General features: G+C 42.1%; 2 protein-coding genes across 2 annotated transcripts in view; both read left to right on the top strand.

Annotated features, from left to right (window-relative positions):
- LOC138602375 (transmembrane protein 132C-like) overlaps window positions 1–4,177 on the top strand; it is a 118,685-nt gene extending 114,508 nt beyond the window's left edge. The window contains exons 11-12 of the mRNA XM_069673850.1: window positions 2,371–2,562; window positions 3,046–4,177. Coding sequence (XP_069529951.1) covers window positions 2,371–2,562; window positions 3,046–4,122 — 1,269 coding nt within the window. The 3' untranslated portion in view covers window positions 4,123–4,177. The remainder of the gene's footprint in view (window positions 1–2,370; window positions 2,563–3,045) is intronic.
- Window positions 4,178–10,972: 6,795 nt separating this feature from the next.
- Window positions 10,973–12,278, top strand: LOC138602373 (putative nuclease HARBI1). The gene is made up of 4 exons (XM_069673849.1): window positions 10,973–11,411; window positions 11,514–11,626; window positions 11,707–11,818; window positions 11,902–12,278. The coding sequence occupies exons 1-4, from the start codon at window positions 10,973–10,975 to the stop codon at window positions 12,276–12,278; spliced, it is 1,041 nt and encodes a 346-aa protein (XP_069529950.1).
- The last annotated feature ends 860 nt before the right edge of the window (window positions 12,279–13,138 follow it).

The following is a 13,138-nucleotide window of genomic DNA, read 5'->3' as shown; positions in this document are numbered from 1 at the left end:
TCAAACTCTTTTTCTTCTTCATTTGCTTTTCGGCAGGCTAGACGCTCGTTGGTGTATTGCTGCTGGCTCTTGCTGTTAGACTTGAAGACTACACGAGTCAAACTCACAAGGCGTTACTTTAGGGTGACAAATCGTACCAGCATAATTTTTATGTGAAAATGAGTACCTGCTACAGGTTGGCAGGTCTGCTATCATTCTATTTTCCAAGCAAACAAAGATTTTCAGTTATCTAGTTAAATTCTATACGGTTAACAACAATGCATACCTTTCCTTTATTTTAATGATTATTAGTTTGGTGCCTTTGCAGTTTGTAAAATAAGAATTATTTCAACAATACTCTGCTACTGGTGGTTTGGGGCTCCAAAGTCTAAGATGAGAGTTGTTTGCCATTGAGCACATCCTTCATGAGCTGTGTTGTCAGAAGGTCAAACCCAGACGATAAAAAATGTACAGATATTGACATTTTGAAAACTTGAGAGCTAATTTTTTTTAAAAACATGTCGTCATGCTTTGAATACGTACAAGGTGTTTTATTTTGATCAAACAGGATACAAATAAAGGGCTTGGATTTGACAATTTAGTATCAAGGATTTCATAAACCAATGAGGAATAAGAAGATTCCATATTGACAAGAATTGGTAATACGATCATTTATAAACTGGGCTGGGGATTGGTGTGACAACTGACATCAGTTTCACTGTGTGGGACAACTGACATCAGTTTCACTGTGTGGGACGCAAAGACAAAAAATGAAAGAATGTGAACAAAAAGATGGAAAATAGTGAAAAGGGTCCATGCAAATAAGGCAGTGATAGAGGCTGACAGTTCATTATGGTTGGTAAATGCAACCATGTGGGGGCGGCTGGAGGAGAGACTGGAGCCCTAATTTGAGCGGATGGGAGGGATTCTCATCTAATAAGAGTATCACAACTATTTACATGCTTTTGCCTCTAGCAAATCTGGGGGTGGAGAATTTAATAGTAGGGTGTAGATTTCATCTTTGCATGAAGTTATTCTGTTAGCATGCATTTGTTTAACCTAATGACAATGCTACTTCTCTATCCGTGTTAAATTCGGTAATGAAAAATGTTCGTCAACGATCTATTTTCCATGACGAAGACGAGATGTTGACGAGCTAAAAATAGATCGTTGATAATAAAAACTCTGACGACATGTATGTTTTGTTTTTGTTAATGTGCTGAGATAAAATGTTAGTGGTAGTGTCAGACATTCAAAATGCATATAACCACACAGTGATGCAGCTGGCCAGGATGCTCTCCACAGTGCCTGTGTAGAAGTTGATGAGGATAGATGTTGGAAGACTGGCTATCTTTAGTCTCCGCAGGAAGTGGTGATGTTGGGCCTTCTTGACTTCAAAGGTAGTAATTAGAAACCAGGTGAGGTCATCAGAGAGGTGCATGTCAAGAAACTTGGTGCTCCTGACCATCTCTACTGTGGAGCCACTGATGAGCAGTGGAGGGTGGTCGGCTGCCATCCTCCTTAAGTTCACAACCATCTCTTTTGTTTTCTCCACATGAAGAGAAAAGTTGTTGTGAATGCGCCATCTCACCCGTTGCTCCACTTTCTCTCTGTACAATGTTTCATCATTGTTGTTGATGAGGCTAACAACCATCGTGTCATCAGCAAACTTTATGATGAGGTTAAATTCAGACTTGGCAGAACAGTCATGGGTGACCACTGACTGCGGTCTTTATTCAGGACATCAAAGATCCAATTAGAGAGGGAGGTGTCGAGGCAGAGCACGGAAAATTTCCCAATCAGCTCCTTGGGGATGAGTGTGTTGACTGCTGAACTCAATGAACAACATTCTGACATACGTGCCCTTAGTGTCCAGGTGTGATAGGGCTGAGTGTAGAGTGTAGGACATGGCATCACCAGTGGAGCAGTTGGGGCGGTATGCACTGGTGGGAGTCCAGTGATGTGGGAAGGGCTGATTTTATGTGTCGTGTGACCAGCCAAACAAAGCACTTCATCATGATGGGAGTCAGTGGTAAAGGGCAGTAATCATTGAGACACGTCACAGTCGACTTCTTCATCATGGGGATGCTGGTGGTCCTTTGCCAACGGCGAGCTCGTTGGCACAGTCCCTGAGCATATTCCTGGTATGTTGTCTGGGCTAAAAATTTAAAGTTAACTTCATTTTAGTGCCTACATATAACTAAACCCCTAACCATATATTTGTAAGATCACAAGATTTATTCAATTTTCCAGCTGTGATTTTAAAGTTTGTACAGACGTCAATGTACAGAGGTTGATGGCAAATTGGTTCTTCCACTTTAATCAAAGTTACAATGATATCTTGGATTTTATTGGAGTACCATAACTAGCAAGTGTTTCTGTGTGTTGCAGGTGCTGTCGCCTCTTACATCATCGGTGCTGGCTGAAAGAAGCATCAGGGTGCTGGAGGATAAAGTGAGTGTGACAGAACTAGGGGTGCAGTTGGTGTCTGGACTCTCTCTGTCCCTGCAGCTCAGCCCAGGGAGCAACAGAGCCATTGTCGCTACCGCAACCACACAAGAAGTCATTCAATCACTTACACAGGTATGAATTTAAGAATTCTCAATACCTTGCAACATTTCATATTATTATTTATTACTTGACCTGCCACAAGAAGAGGGAAAGTCTGACCTTTACTGTACGTTTTTTATTGTGCATTGTAATTTGCTTAGAAGTGGGTCATTGTTATCACAGAGTCTACGATATGTGTTGTAATTTTTCTTTTAAAATTAATTCACTTTTGATAAAGTGAAGCCATGTATCTTATTTGCATATCCAGCCACTGAATAGTCCTGCTATTCCTGTAATTATAACATCAACTGGAAAAGGGCTACTGTCTCTTCCCTTGGAGAGTAAAGAATATTTGGCTTTCAGAGCAATAGTATGATTTCAAATCTAATTGTTTCAGGGCCTTTCTACTCTAAATAAGACTTACTCGAGCATTAGTTAGAAATTACTTCTTCAGCTTATTATCTGCATTATTTTTGGTACTGATACCAATTGCTGTTTGCATGTGTATTTTCTCAGGAGTCCCTCATCAGTGCTTGGCTCCAGTTCAGTGATGGATCTATGACTCCACTTGACAACTACAGCCCAGCCCATTTTACCCTGTCAGCCACCTCTTTGGATGAAAAGGTGGTGGCAGTGCAGCGTAGTGCAGCGTGGAAGTGGCCCATTGTTGTTGCCAAAGGCGAAGGTCAGGGCTTGCTTGTGCGTGTTGAAATGAGCCAATCAGAGGTTTGCCAGAAAGGAAAACGACAAAGTATCTTAGCCACTGGAATGGCAAACATACAGGTAAGATTTGGTCAAACAGATGACCAATACAGACAGCCAGGAGACCGGCGAACACGTCCTGATCCTCCATATTATGGTGGATCGATCTCTGATATGGAGACTGGAATAATCAACCGTGGAGCCACTACCATTAGGGGTCATGTCTCAGTGAGACCTAATGGGGGCCGTCAATCAGTGGACACTGGGGCAAGAGTCCCAAGCGAATTCTCTGAATATCCAGACCAGGCGGAGCTCCCTCGTAGCCGCAGCACTGACGAGGACTTCTTACCATCAAGACGAGGCTTGACCGACCTAGAGATTGGTATGTATGCGCTGCTTGGAGTATTCTGCCTGGCCATCCTGGTTTTTCTCATTAACTGCATTTCTTATGCATATAAGTACCGCAGTAAGCACATATCCTTGGAGGCCCCAGAGACAATGCCCCATGCCCACGACTGGGTTTGGCTGGGCCAAGAGGAGGGGCTTTGTCTGCAGCAACAGCAGCAGGATGAGCTTGGTGGTACCTTGGAGGAAGGCAGTCAACTACTGAATGGAGGTATACAGCGTGGTAATACTGGTGTGGGCAGCTGTAGTGGAAGGGATCCCAGGAATGAGTCGCTAAACTCTCCAACCACCAAAAGAAAGAGGGTGAAGTTCACCACTTTTTCCAATGTCAAGTCCAATAATGGATGTCCTGTGCTCAGCCCAATAGCACTAATGCAGACCAGTGAGATAAAATGGGTATGTCCGGACATCGAGCTTGGGGACTCAAAGGATCTTAGGAACTACATGGAAAAGCTTAATGAGAATGCAATTAAGAACATCGCATAGGGGGTACTGGGGGTTTTCAATGAACTTAAGAGAAACTCACCTGAATGCCTTCAGAATAAGGAGGGATTGGGGGTTGGAGGGAGGAAAGAGGACAAGGATAAAGGGGGGGGGGATGCAGAAAACAGACTGGGGCTGTTACCAGTCTGTAAACTGTACCTCACCTCACAACGGGAGAGTGTGTTTCGCTTCAGCTGTGTACATCACAGTACTCAGAATGGGTAAAGCAACGGACTACAGTGTGACATGTTGCCATGACACCACATCAAAGTTATAAAGAGGAAGAAAGTAAACTTGATATTTTTGTTTAACTTAAATGTATGTTGTTTGTCTTTAATTGAGGTTCAGTTTCCTTTTCTATGAGCCATATAGTTTCTTTTAACTTCTTATTTTTGAAATCATCTTGTTTTAATGTTGTATTTGTTGTACTTTTTTGTGCTTTGTTGCTTTTTTTTAAGAGATGCTGTATGCTCTGTATCACATGTCAGCAATTATAGATTCTAGGAGAGAGTTTTAAGCAATTTTGTAATGTAAATACAAAGTTTGATTTGGAAGTTTTGTATGTATAGTAACTTTTTGTAAAGTGATGTTTTGTTTTGTAGTTTTGTTTTTGTTTCGTCTCCAGAAACCAGATCCATGCATGATGATATGAAAGAGTAGGCGTGTATGTCTGATCTAGTACTTGAAATGAAAGCGTGTAGATAACTAAATCAATACCTCTGGAGACATTTCAGTTTTATATTTTTACATTCAGTCATCATTGAGCTGAATTTTTTGTTGGTTTAAGTATATTGATATTAATTTAAAGTGTTTTCTTATTCCATACATTTTCCCTCCCTACGTTTACTTTATCATTTATGTGACCTATTGAATTCAGTCAGTAGTTTTTATAACACTTTAAATCCTGATATGACCTGATATTATAATTACAACAGAAATTATAATCAACAGAGAACATTGATCACCATCAAGAAAATCTATAGACAATCACATGAATCATGTATGGATCAACCCCTTTGTTTAAATTATTGTTGTTTAAATTGTTTAAATTCCATTAAAATGAGTCAAATTCATGTCCTGAATTAGGTGGAGGTCAGGACACAGTCAATTTATTAAATTACTTCATATGACATTTTGCATCCCAGGGAAAATCATGAAAGTGAATTAACAAAAGATAAACTGTGAAGTGAAAGCCCGAAGTCTGAACTCTTCACTCCTTTAGTCATATGTCAGTATTAGTTAAGTCCATCCTTTTCTATCTCTGTTTTAAAATTGGCTGCTGGACTAATTAAAACTGAAAGTGACTCTTCTCTATAATGTTGCTGTGTGATTCATTGGTCTAGCTGTTGTATTTTTCTCTTGGTCAGTGTTGGGCTGTTCCTCTGGCTGGGTTATGTGAGTACACAGACAGCGGTCAAAGGTAAGGATAATAACTTTCTCATCATCTACATTAAGCAACATTTATACTTTTGTACAGTGGCCAACAAGGGCATTTGCGCTGCAACGGCCCAAACAGTTTCCTTAGAAGAAACAGGCTGCAAATTCAGAAAAGATGCAAATTCAGAAACACATATAAAAGTCCAAAATAATTGAAACGACAGAAACGTGCTGCAGATGAGAAAACATGCTGCAAAGAGCCGAAATGAAGGAATTTGCATAGTTATCGACTTTCAGCCTGTTTCTTCTTATGGAAATTGTTTGGGCCATTTCAGCACGATTGCCCTTGTCAGCCACCGTACCTTTATCATTATCAGCTATTAAAAATGTTCTGGGTCAAGTGCCCTAGAGCCCTGAAAAGCTTCTAACCCTCTCAGACAATTAGTCTTGTTCCACAGTATCACAGACACATTCCCCTTTCTAAAAGGGCAACCCAATTAGAGATTAGTTACTTCAGTCTTATTACATGTTAATGTGCCATTTCCTGTGCAATTTCTCTTTTCCCAATTACAGTACCTATGAATCTACTCAGATATAATTTGCACCCTAAATAAAGCAAACCAAATAACCTGTGCATTGGAGATTTCCCCATGTTACCAGGAAGGTAAAAGTGTTGTTATTCAAAAGAAGGAGCGCTGTGATAGTAATGTTTTTTACAAACCTGCCAGTAGTGGCATTTGGACTAAGTCAATACATCTCAGTAGAGGTACAGTATATAACTATTTCTTGTTAACTTGTTTTGCACTACTGCAGCGTTTCAGTTGTGGTATTACTGGCGGAGCACTACTCTTTCTTCAGACTTTTGTTTTTACGGTGTTTACTATGATCACCTACACACGTGAGGAGCTTCTGTGCTGCAGGCATGGAGCCGGTGTTCCCTCATCCCAGAGGAGATATGGAGAGGCAGTCGCCACGGGATGAAAGCCGGCATTAAAGTCAGGGAGAGGATCGAGAGGGACAGGAAAAGTAAATTTTTCCTGCCATCTATCATTATGGGGAACGTGAGGTCACTGTTTACCGATATTGAACTGATGGCAGTAGGATTAAGACCATACTATCTGACACGGGGGTTCTCACATGCCATTGCTGTTGCTGTCTACGTCCCACCATCGGCTTCAGCGGCCAGCGCGAGTGACGTCATACACTCTGTGATCGCGGGACTACAAACCTGGCATCCAAGCACCCTCATATTGATAAGTGGGGATTTTAATCAAGTCTCCCTCTCTCCTGTCCAGACAAACTTTAAACATGTGTCCTGTGCAACGAGAGGAAACAAAATCCTGGACATGCCTCCTTCACGTTGGCATACAGCTCTTCTTCTCTCCCCCCTCTTGGAGAATCAGATCACAACCTGATACACCTTGAGACCACCTACAGGCCACTGGTGAAACAGCAGGTGGCCAGCACAAGGTTTGGTCTGAGGACACAGAGGAGGCCCTCCAGGAGTGCTTTAATGTCACAGACTGGGAGCTGTTTCAGGAAGACCAGGGAGATGACATTAAGGGTCTCTCTCATTGCATTACAGACTACATCTGTTTCTGTGAGGACACCATTGTCCCATCTAAAAAGGTTTGTTGCTTCCCTAACAATAAACCATGGATCAATAAGGAGATTAAAGGCCTTCTCAACAACAAGAAGAGGGACTTTATGGCCAAGGATTGTAAGGAGCTCAAGGCTGTCCAAAAGGATTAAGTCTGCACCCAGAGTTGAAGGAGACCCAGAATTTGCTGCTGAGATGAACCTATTCTTTAATAGGTATCAGTAGGTCAGCACCTCTTTAATCTCTTCTTTAGGTTACTGATGGTGCCCAACCTGTGGAAGACGTCCTGCATTGTCCCAGTACCAAAGAAAGGACGTCCCAGCGCTCTTAACGACTTCAGACCTGTGGCACTCACGTCACATGTTATGAAGACATTTGAGAGGCTGGTTCTCCAGCACCTGAGGACAATGCTAACGGCTTTCCTGGACCAGCTGCAGTTTGCATACCAGCCGCACATTGGTGTGGAAGATGCCATCATCTTCCTGACCCACAAGTTCCTTTCGCACCCGGAGAAACAGGGAAGCACTGTGAGAGTCATGTTCTTTGACTTCTCCAGTGCTTCTTATACCATCAAGCCCTGCCCTCTAAGGGGCAAGCTGCTAGCGATGCAACTGCACCCTGACATCACAGCCTGGATACTGGACTAGCAACACCGGCGTACCTTAAGGAACTGTTCTGGCGCCATTCCTCTTCACTCTCTACACCTCAGACTTCCGGTTTAACTCTGGTTCCTACCGCCACCAAAAGTTTTCCAACGACTCCTCCATTGTTGGATGCAACGATGACGAGGAGGAGGAGTACAGAGGACTGATAGAGAGCTTAATTGCATGGTGCAACCGCAACCACATGAAGCTTAACATCAGCAAGACCAAGGAGCTGGTGGTGGACTATCGGAGGAACAGAAAGCCCCCTGCCCCAGTCATCATCCGGGGGGGGGGGAGTGGAGAGAGTGGACTTATACAAGTACCTTGGGTTCCAAATCAACAATAAACTGGACTGGTCTCAAAACATGGATACCCTCTTCAGGAAGGGACAGAGCAGGCTGTTCTTCCTGAGGAGACTCAGGTCCTTCAGTGTTTGCAGCAGGCTCCTGAAGGCCTTTTACCAGTCTGTAGGGGCCAATGCACTGTTCTTTGCTGTGGTGAGCTGATGGGGTGGCATTAAGGCTGGTGAGACTAACAAACTCAACAAGCTGGTGAGGAAGGCCTGCTCTGTGGTTGGGCTTGAACTGGACACTGTGGAGTCAGTGGCTGAGAGGAGGATGAAGGACAAAATTAAAGCCCTCTTGGACAATCCCTCTCACCCTCTCTGTGATGAGCTGTGGCAGATGGGCAGCACATTCAGCCAGCGCATCATCCCACCCAGGTGCAGAACTGAGCGCTTCAGGCACTCCTTTGTGCCCACTGCCATCAGACTGTATAACAGCAGTGGAAGCCACAGACTGTCATCCTGCTGAACACTAGTACAGGACTCTCATCACTCTCACCTCATTGACTCTGCTGTTCTGATTTACTTATATACCTGCCACTATACCATACTGTAATATCTACCAGGTGGTTATATCTTCATATACTGCACTGTACTTACTACTTGGACTCCATATTTTACGGCACTATCTTATACTGTTATATACAATATTATATTACTCTAAACTATATTATACTATAATTGCAATCTTTACAGTTATTCTACTTATGCACTTTATACTGCACCTTATATTGTACCATATCATAAACCTTAGAGCTCATACCATACTGTATTACCTCATCCTGCAGACCATGTCACTTTATCACACAACTGTCACTTTGACTTGTCACTTTACTTGATCTTGTCACTAACTCCTACTTGTATAACAATTGTATATACCTTGTATTTTTATATGTATCCCTCATTTTTTATTTATCTATTTTATTTTATTGTTTTTTTTATACTGTATTCACTAAATTGCTATTTTGTCTTGGTACTGCTGTTACACCCAAATTTCCCCCTTGGGGATCAAAAAGGATTATCTTATCTTATATTATTAAAACCTATAGAAATTTCAAATTAACATTTTGCACCTCTACAAGGTCCTTGTGATGATGTTGTTGTAGAACCGTAAATCAAACTTGTTTCAGTGTTTTATGTGTTTTTTCATAGCACTTTCTTTTATTCAGGTATTATTTATATTTACTGTTAACTGTGTCAATTATTAGGTTGTTCCTGTCACAGCATAATAATCTGGAGATGTTTTCTCTGTTTGTTGGAACATTCATTGGCAAGATAATGTATGAACTCTGGGTTGAAATCATGGACTTTCAAATGCTTTTGTTTTCCAACAGCAAATTTCTGGACAACTGACACAAGTGCTTCGGACAACACCATGCATTAATGAAGTGTGCAGACTGCCATCATGAATACAATAGATAGCTGTACTCAGAACCAGGATATTGTAACTGATGAAGACTTGGCACAGAAATAAAGATGAATGCCGAAAAGAATTGACAAAGGAGAATAAAAAGCCAAAGTTTGGCAGTTTGAGCCAATGGAAAAAGGCAAGGAAGGAGTGACTGGGCGAGGAGCAGAGAGGGGGAAACCATTTAAAGAGAACTGTAAAGTCCAGGGGCCACTGTGAACAGTTAACAGAGGGATCATCAGGTTCAGAAGAAATCCATTCCATGTGAATAGCTATATAAAGACTTAATAATTTAACTGGCCCAGGGGTATCTTTTCAGGCTCCACCTGACGAGATCTTTGTTTAGCATGTTAGCATGATAACGTTAGCATGATATGGCAAACTATTTAATATGTGTTGTGATATTTCAGTCTCATGGTGGACCTACCAACCAACTGACCAACAGACATAGCCAACCCTAGAACCATGTCACAAGCAGGGCTGAAAATGACCAAACTTTGTCAAAGGCTAAAGTGATGTCTTTAGCTTGTTCTGTCTAACCAACAATCCAAACCCCCAAAAACATCTCATTTACAAAAGAAAAAAATAAAGAATGAAGAGAAAACATCACATTTGAGATGCCCAGACAAATACATTTTTTCACAAATGACGTAACAATAGACATTGATTAGCTACATATTTGCTGTGGAAGTGAATGACCATGAGCGATGATGGCAGAAAGGGGGTGGAATGGGGCTGTGCATCTACAGCAGCTACATGTGTGCTTTATAAACACAATCAAAAAACATGTTCTCATATTACCCACTTTTTCAGACTGACAGACCGATCTATTTCGTGCTGTCTGTATGCGTTCTTTGAACATCACCTGTATTCAGATGTCTTCGCACACATATTGCACATCATAATGAAGCATTGTTGTTCTGTTCATTGGTTTAAGTCACACTCTGGATCCAGTGTTAAAGGTACGAGGTGTACGCAGTGGGCTTTGCAAGACCTTCGAGTTACTATTGTTCACATGTGCTAACACTGGTCAGTTTGTATTCCTGTTAGCATACTGCACGATTGTTCGTCATCAGGGGTCCGTTTCACAAAGCAGGTTTATTGAAAACTCTGAGTCTGTTAACCCTGAAATGAGGGAAACTCTGAGTTTTCCGTTTCACAAAGGGAGGTAACTCAAACCAGAGAAAGAGGGGTAACTCTAGCCTGTTTCACAGAGAGAGGTAACTTAAGCTCTCGGTCAGTTACCGTAGTAACAGACTCTATGAACCTAACCTGGTCGGGAGCAGGTTTTTCTCAATGAACCTCGAGTTTCTCTCTGTCTCCGCCCTCTTTCAGCCACACACGGTATTTGATTTCCTCATTCATTGAGTCAGCAGGCGAGTTTTGGCGTAGCAAAGTTCTGCCGTGTGTTATTTAAAAAAATCAGTCAGTAGGCTTATATTAGGCCATAGGCACAGTAGCTGGCGACTTTTTCCACTAACATGGCATGTCCGTTTGACAACGATCCCGTGGATGAAGGTGCAGCATTACTGCGCAGAGAATTAAATATTCGTCGGGAGATTGTTATCAGACCGCGCATAGATGTTCTCGCATTTCCAGACAGTTATCTTTTTGAGCGGTACCGTTTCACGTCACAGTCCATCATCTACATACACAACCTAATCCATCCTTACATTTGCAACATTACCAACCGTAGCCATGCTCTCACATCCCAGCAGATATTGTGTGTTGCGCTGCGTTTCTTCGCCAATGGGAGTTTTTTGTATAATGTTGGAGATGCAGAGCACCTGAGTAAGGCAACTGTATGCAGGGCGGTCAGAAAAGTGTGCCTCGCCCTGAAACGGCTATTATCCATCTTCGTTGTTTTCCCTGGACATAAACCTGTCAGAGCCATCAAGGAGGAGTTTCACAGGATTGCAGGTGAATGATGTAGAGATCCGTTCAATGAATTTTAAATTATATTCTGTTAATGACATTGTGCTGCAACCTCAGAATGGGATTAGTCATTTTAATTTCTTTTAGGATTTCCCAGTGTGATTGGCTGCATAGATGGCACACACATCCCCATCACGGCTCCGTCACATAATGAAGCAGATTATGTGAATAGGAAGTCAATTCACAGTATAAATGTGCAGGTACATGAAGATTGACTACTGTTTCAAAATGTTAAAGAGTGCATCATAGTTCAACATCTGTCATTCTCTGCACTGTCAAGATCATATGTGATGCTGCATACATCATTTCCAATGTGGAGGCCAAGTGGCCTGGGTCTGTTCATGACTCAAGGATTTATCGCGAGTCTAACCTGAGCAACAGACTGCAACGTGGTAAGCAGCCTAATGATTTGCACAATATAATTCACTTGTCTCCCTCATTTAATATACTCTAATGTATCCACTATACATTACAGGAGAGTTTGATGGCCTTCTGTTGGGTGACAGGGGTTACCCATGCCAACCTAGGCTGCTGACCCCTTACCCTGACCCTGAACCAGGCCCCCAACAGAACTTCAACCGGGCTCACTGCAGGACGAGAGCCCGGGTGGAGATGACCATAGGCCTGCTGAAAGCCCGTTTCCAGTGCCTACATCACCTTAGGGTGACCCCTGAGAGGGCCTGTGATATTATTGTGGCATGTGTTGTTCTTCATAATATTGCCACTATTAGAGGAGAGCAACACCCTGCCCTACAAATCGAAGACCTTGATGATGACCCCATCCACCTGCCAGCTATGCAGGACGGCAGAGCAGCCAGAGACACCATATGCCATAACCACTTCAGAGACTAATCATCACCATCATCACCACCACCACAGCAGTCAAATAAAGACATAATACAAATTTCATTTGGTCTTCTTTATTTCCTACAAATACAAGGGCTAGTTTAGTTAATGTTCCAATAGTTAACATAATTAACATAATTCAGCTGTGACCATGCATCTACCTCTAACTTGTGCTCCAGTATTTCAATTTCTAGGTCTGCCCTCCTAATCTGGCGGTCCAAGTATTGTATTTCTTTGTCGGTTTTTTGAATTTTTTTCAGCAGGTGAATTTTGTAAATGTCTTTTACTGGTAACTGGGAAAACATAAGGACATTAAATTATACAGTTACACATGAATTCCACAGAATGAACCTCTGGTGTTTACTGAACATCCATCTCACTGTGTCAATCTGTGCAGTGGAAGTTGAGGGACCCTCCTGCTGCTGCCAAGCCATGCCCTGTTAAAAACGATGAGAATGTGTTAATACTTCAGTGTAGGCTAAATGTCACACTCTATATTCCACCAGAATGTTAAGAAATGTGAATGAGAAGAGAACTATCAGTAATATATCAAGATGTTACCTCTATAGGCCTTTCTGGATCCCCCTCTGTAAAGGCAGCAGACACAGTTTCCTCATACTCTTCTTCCTGGATGAGTGATATGTTTCAGTATACTTAAACTACCATTTGGCAAAATATTTGGAGTATTGCCTACTTACAGTTACAAGGTATGTTGTGGCGTGAGGGGGCTCCACCAGGCAGATAGCACCATCAGAATCTGTTTGGACAAAAGGAAAAAAAAAGACATGAAAGGGAAATACATATTTGTATGAATAGGCTTAAAAAAGGTATATAGGCCTAGGCATATTACATTTTATAAAGGCACT

This window comes from Semicossyphus pulcher, unplaced genomic scaffold (assembly GCF_022749685.1).
Source record: "Semicossyphus pulcher isolate SPU_LCO1_2020_fin unplaced genomic scaffold, fSemPul1.0.p SCAF_22, whole genome shotgun sequence".
Lineage (NCBI taxonomy): Eukaryota > Metazoa > Chordata > Actinopteri > Labriformes > Labridae > Semicossyphus > Semicossyphus pulcher.
This window is presented reverse-complemented; position numbering and strand designations above follow the sequence as displayed.

What these genes read in the sequence shown, in the direction of transcription:
- LOC138602373 (XM_069673849.1), top strand. Translation starts at nt 10,973, where the DNA reads ATGGCATGTCCGTTTGACAACGATCCCGTGGATGAAGGTGCAGCATTA. An exon ending in TTCACAGTATAAATGTGCAG is followed by an intron (nt 11,627 to 11,706) that starts GTACATGAAGAT and finishes TGCACTGTCAAG; the next exon opens with ATCATATGTGATGCTGCATA. An exon ending in GAGCAACAGACTGCAACGTG is followed by an intron (nt 11,819 to 11,901) that starts GTAAGCAGCCTA and finishes TATACATTACAG; the next exon opens with GAGAGTTTGATGGCCTTCTG.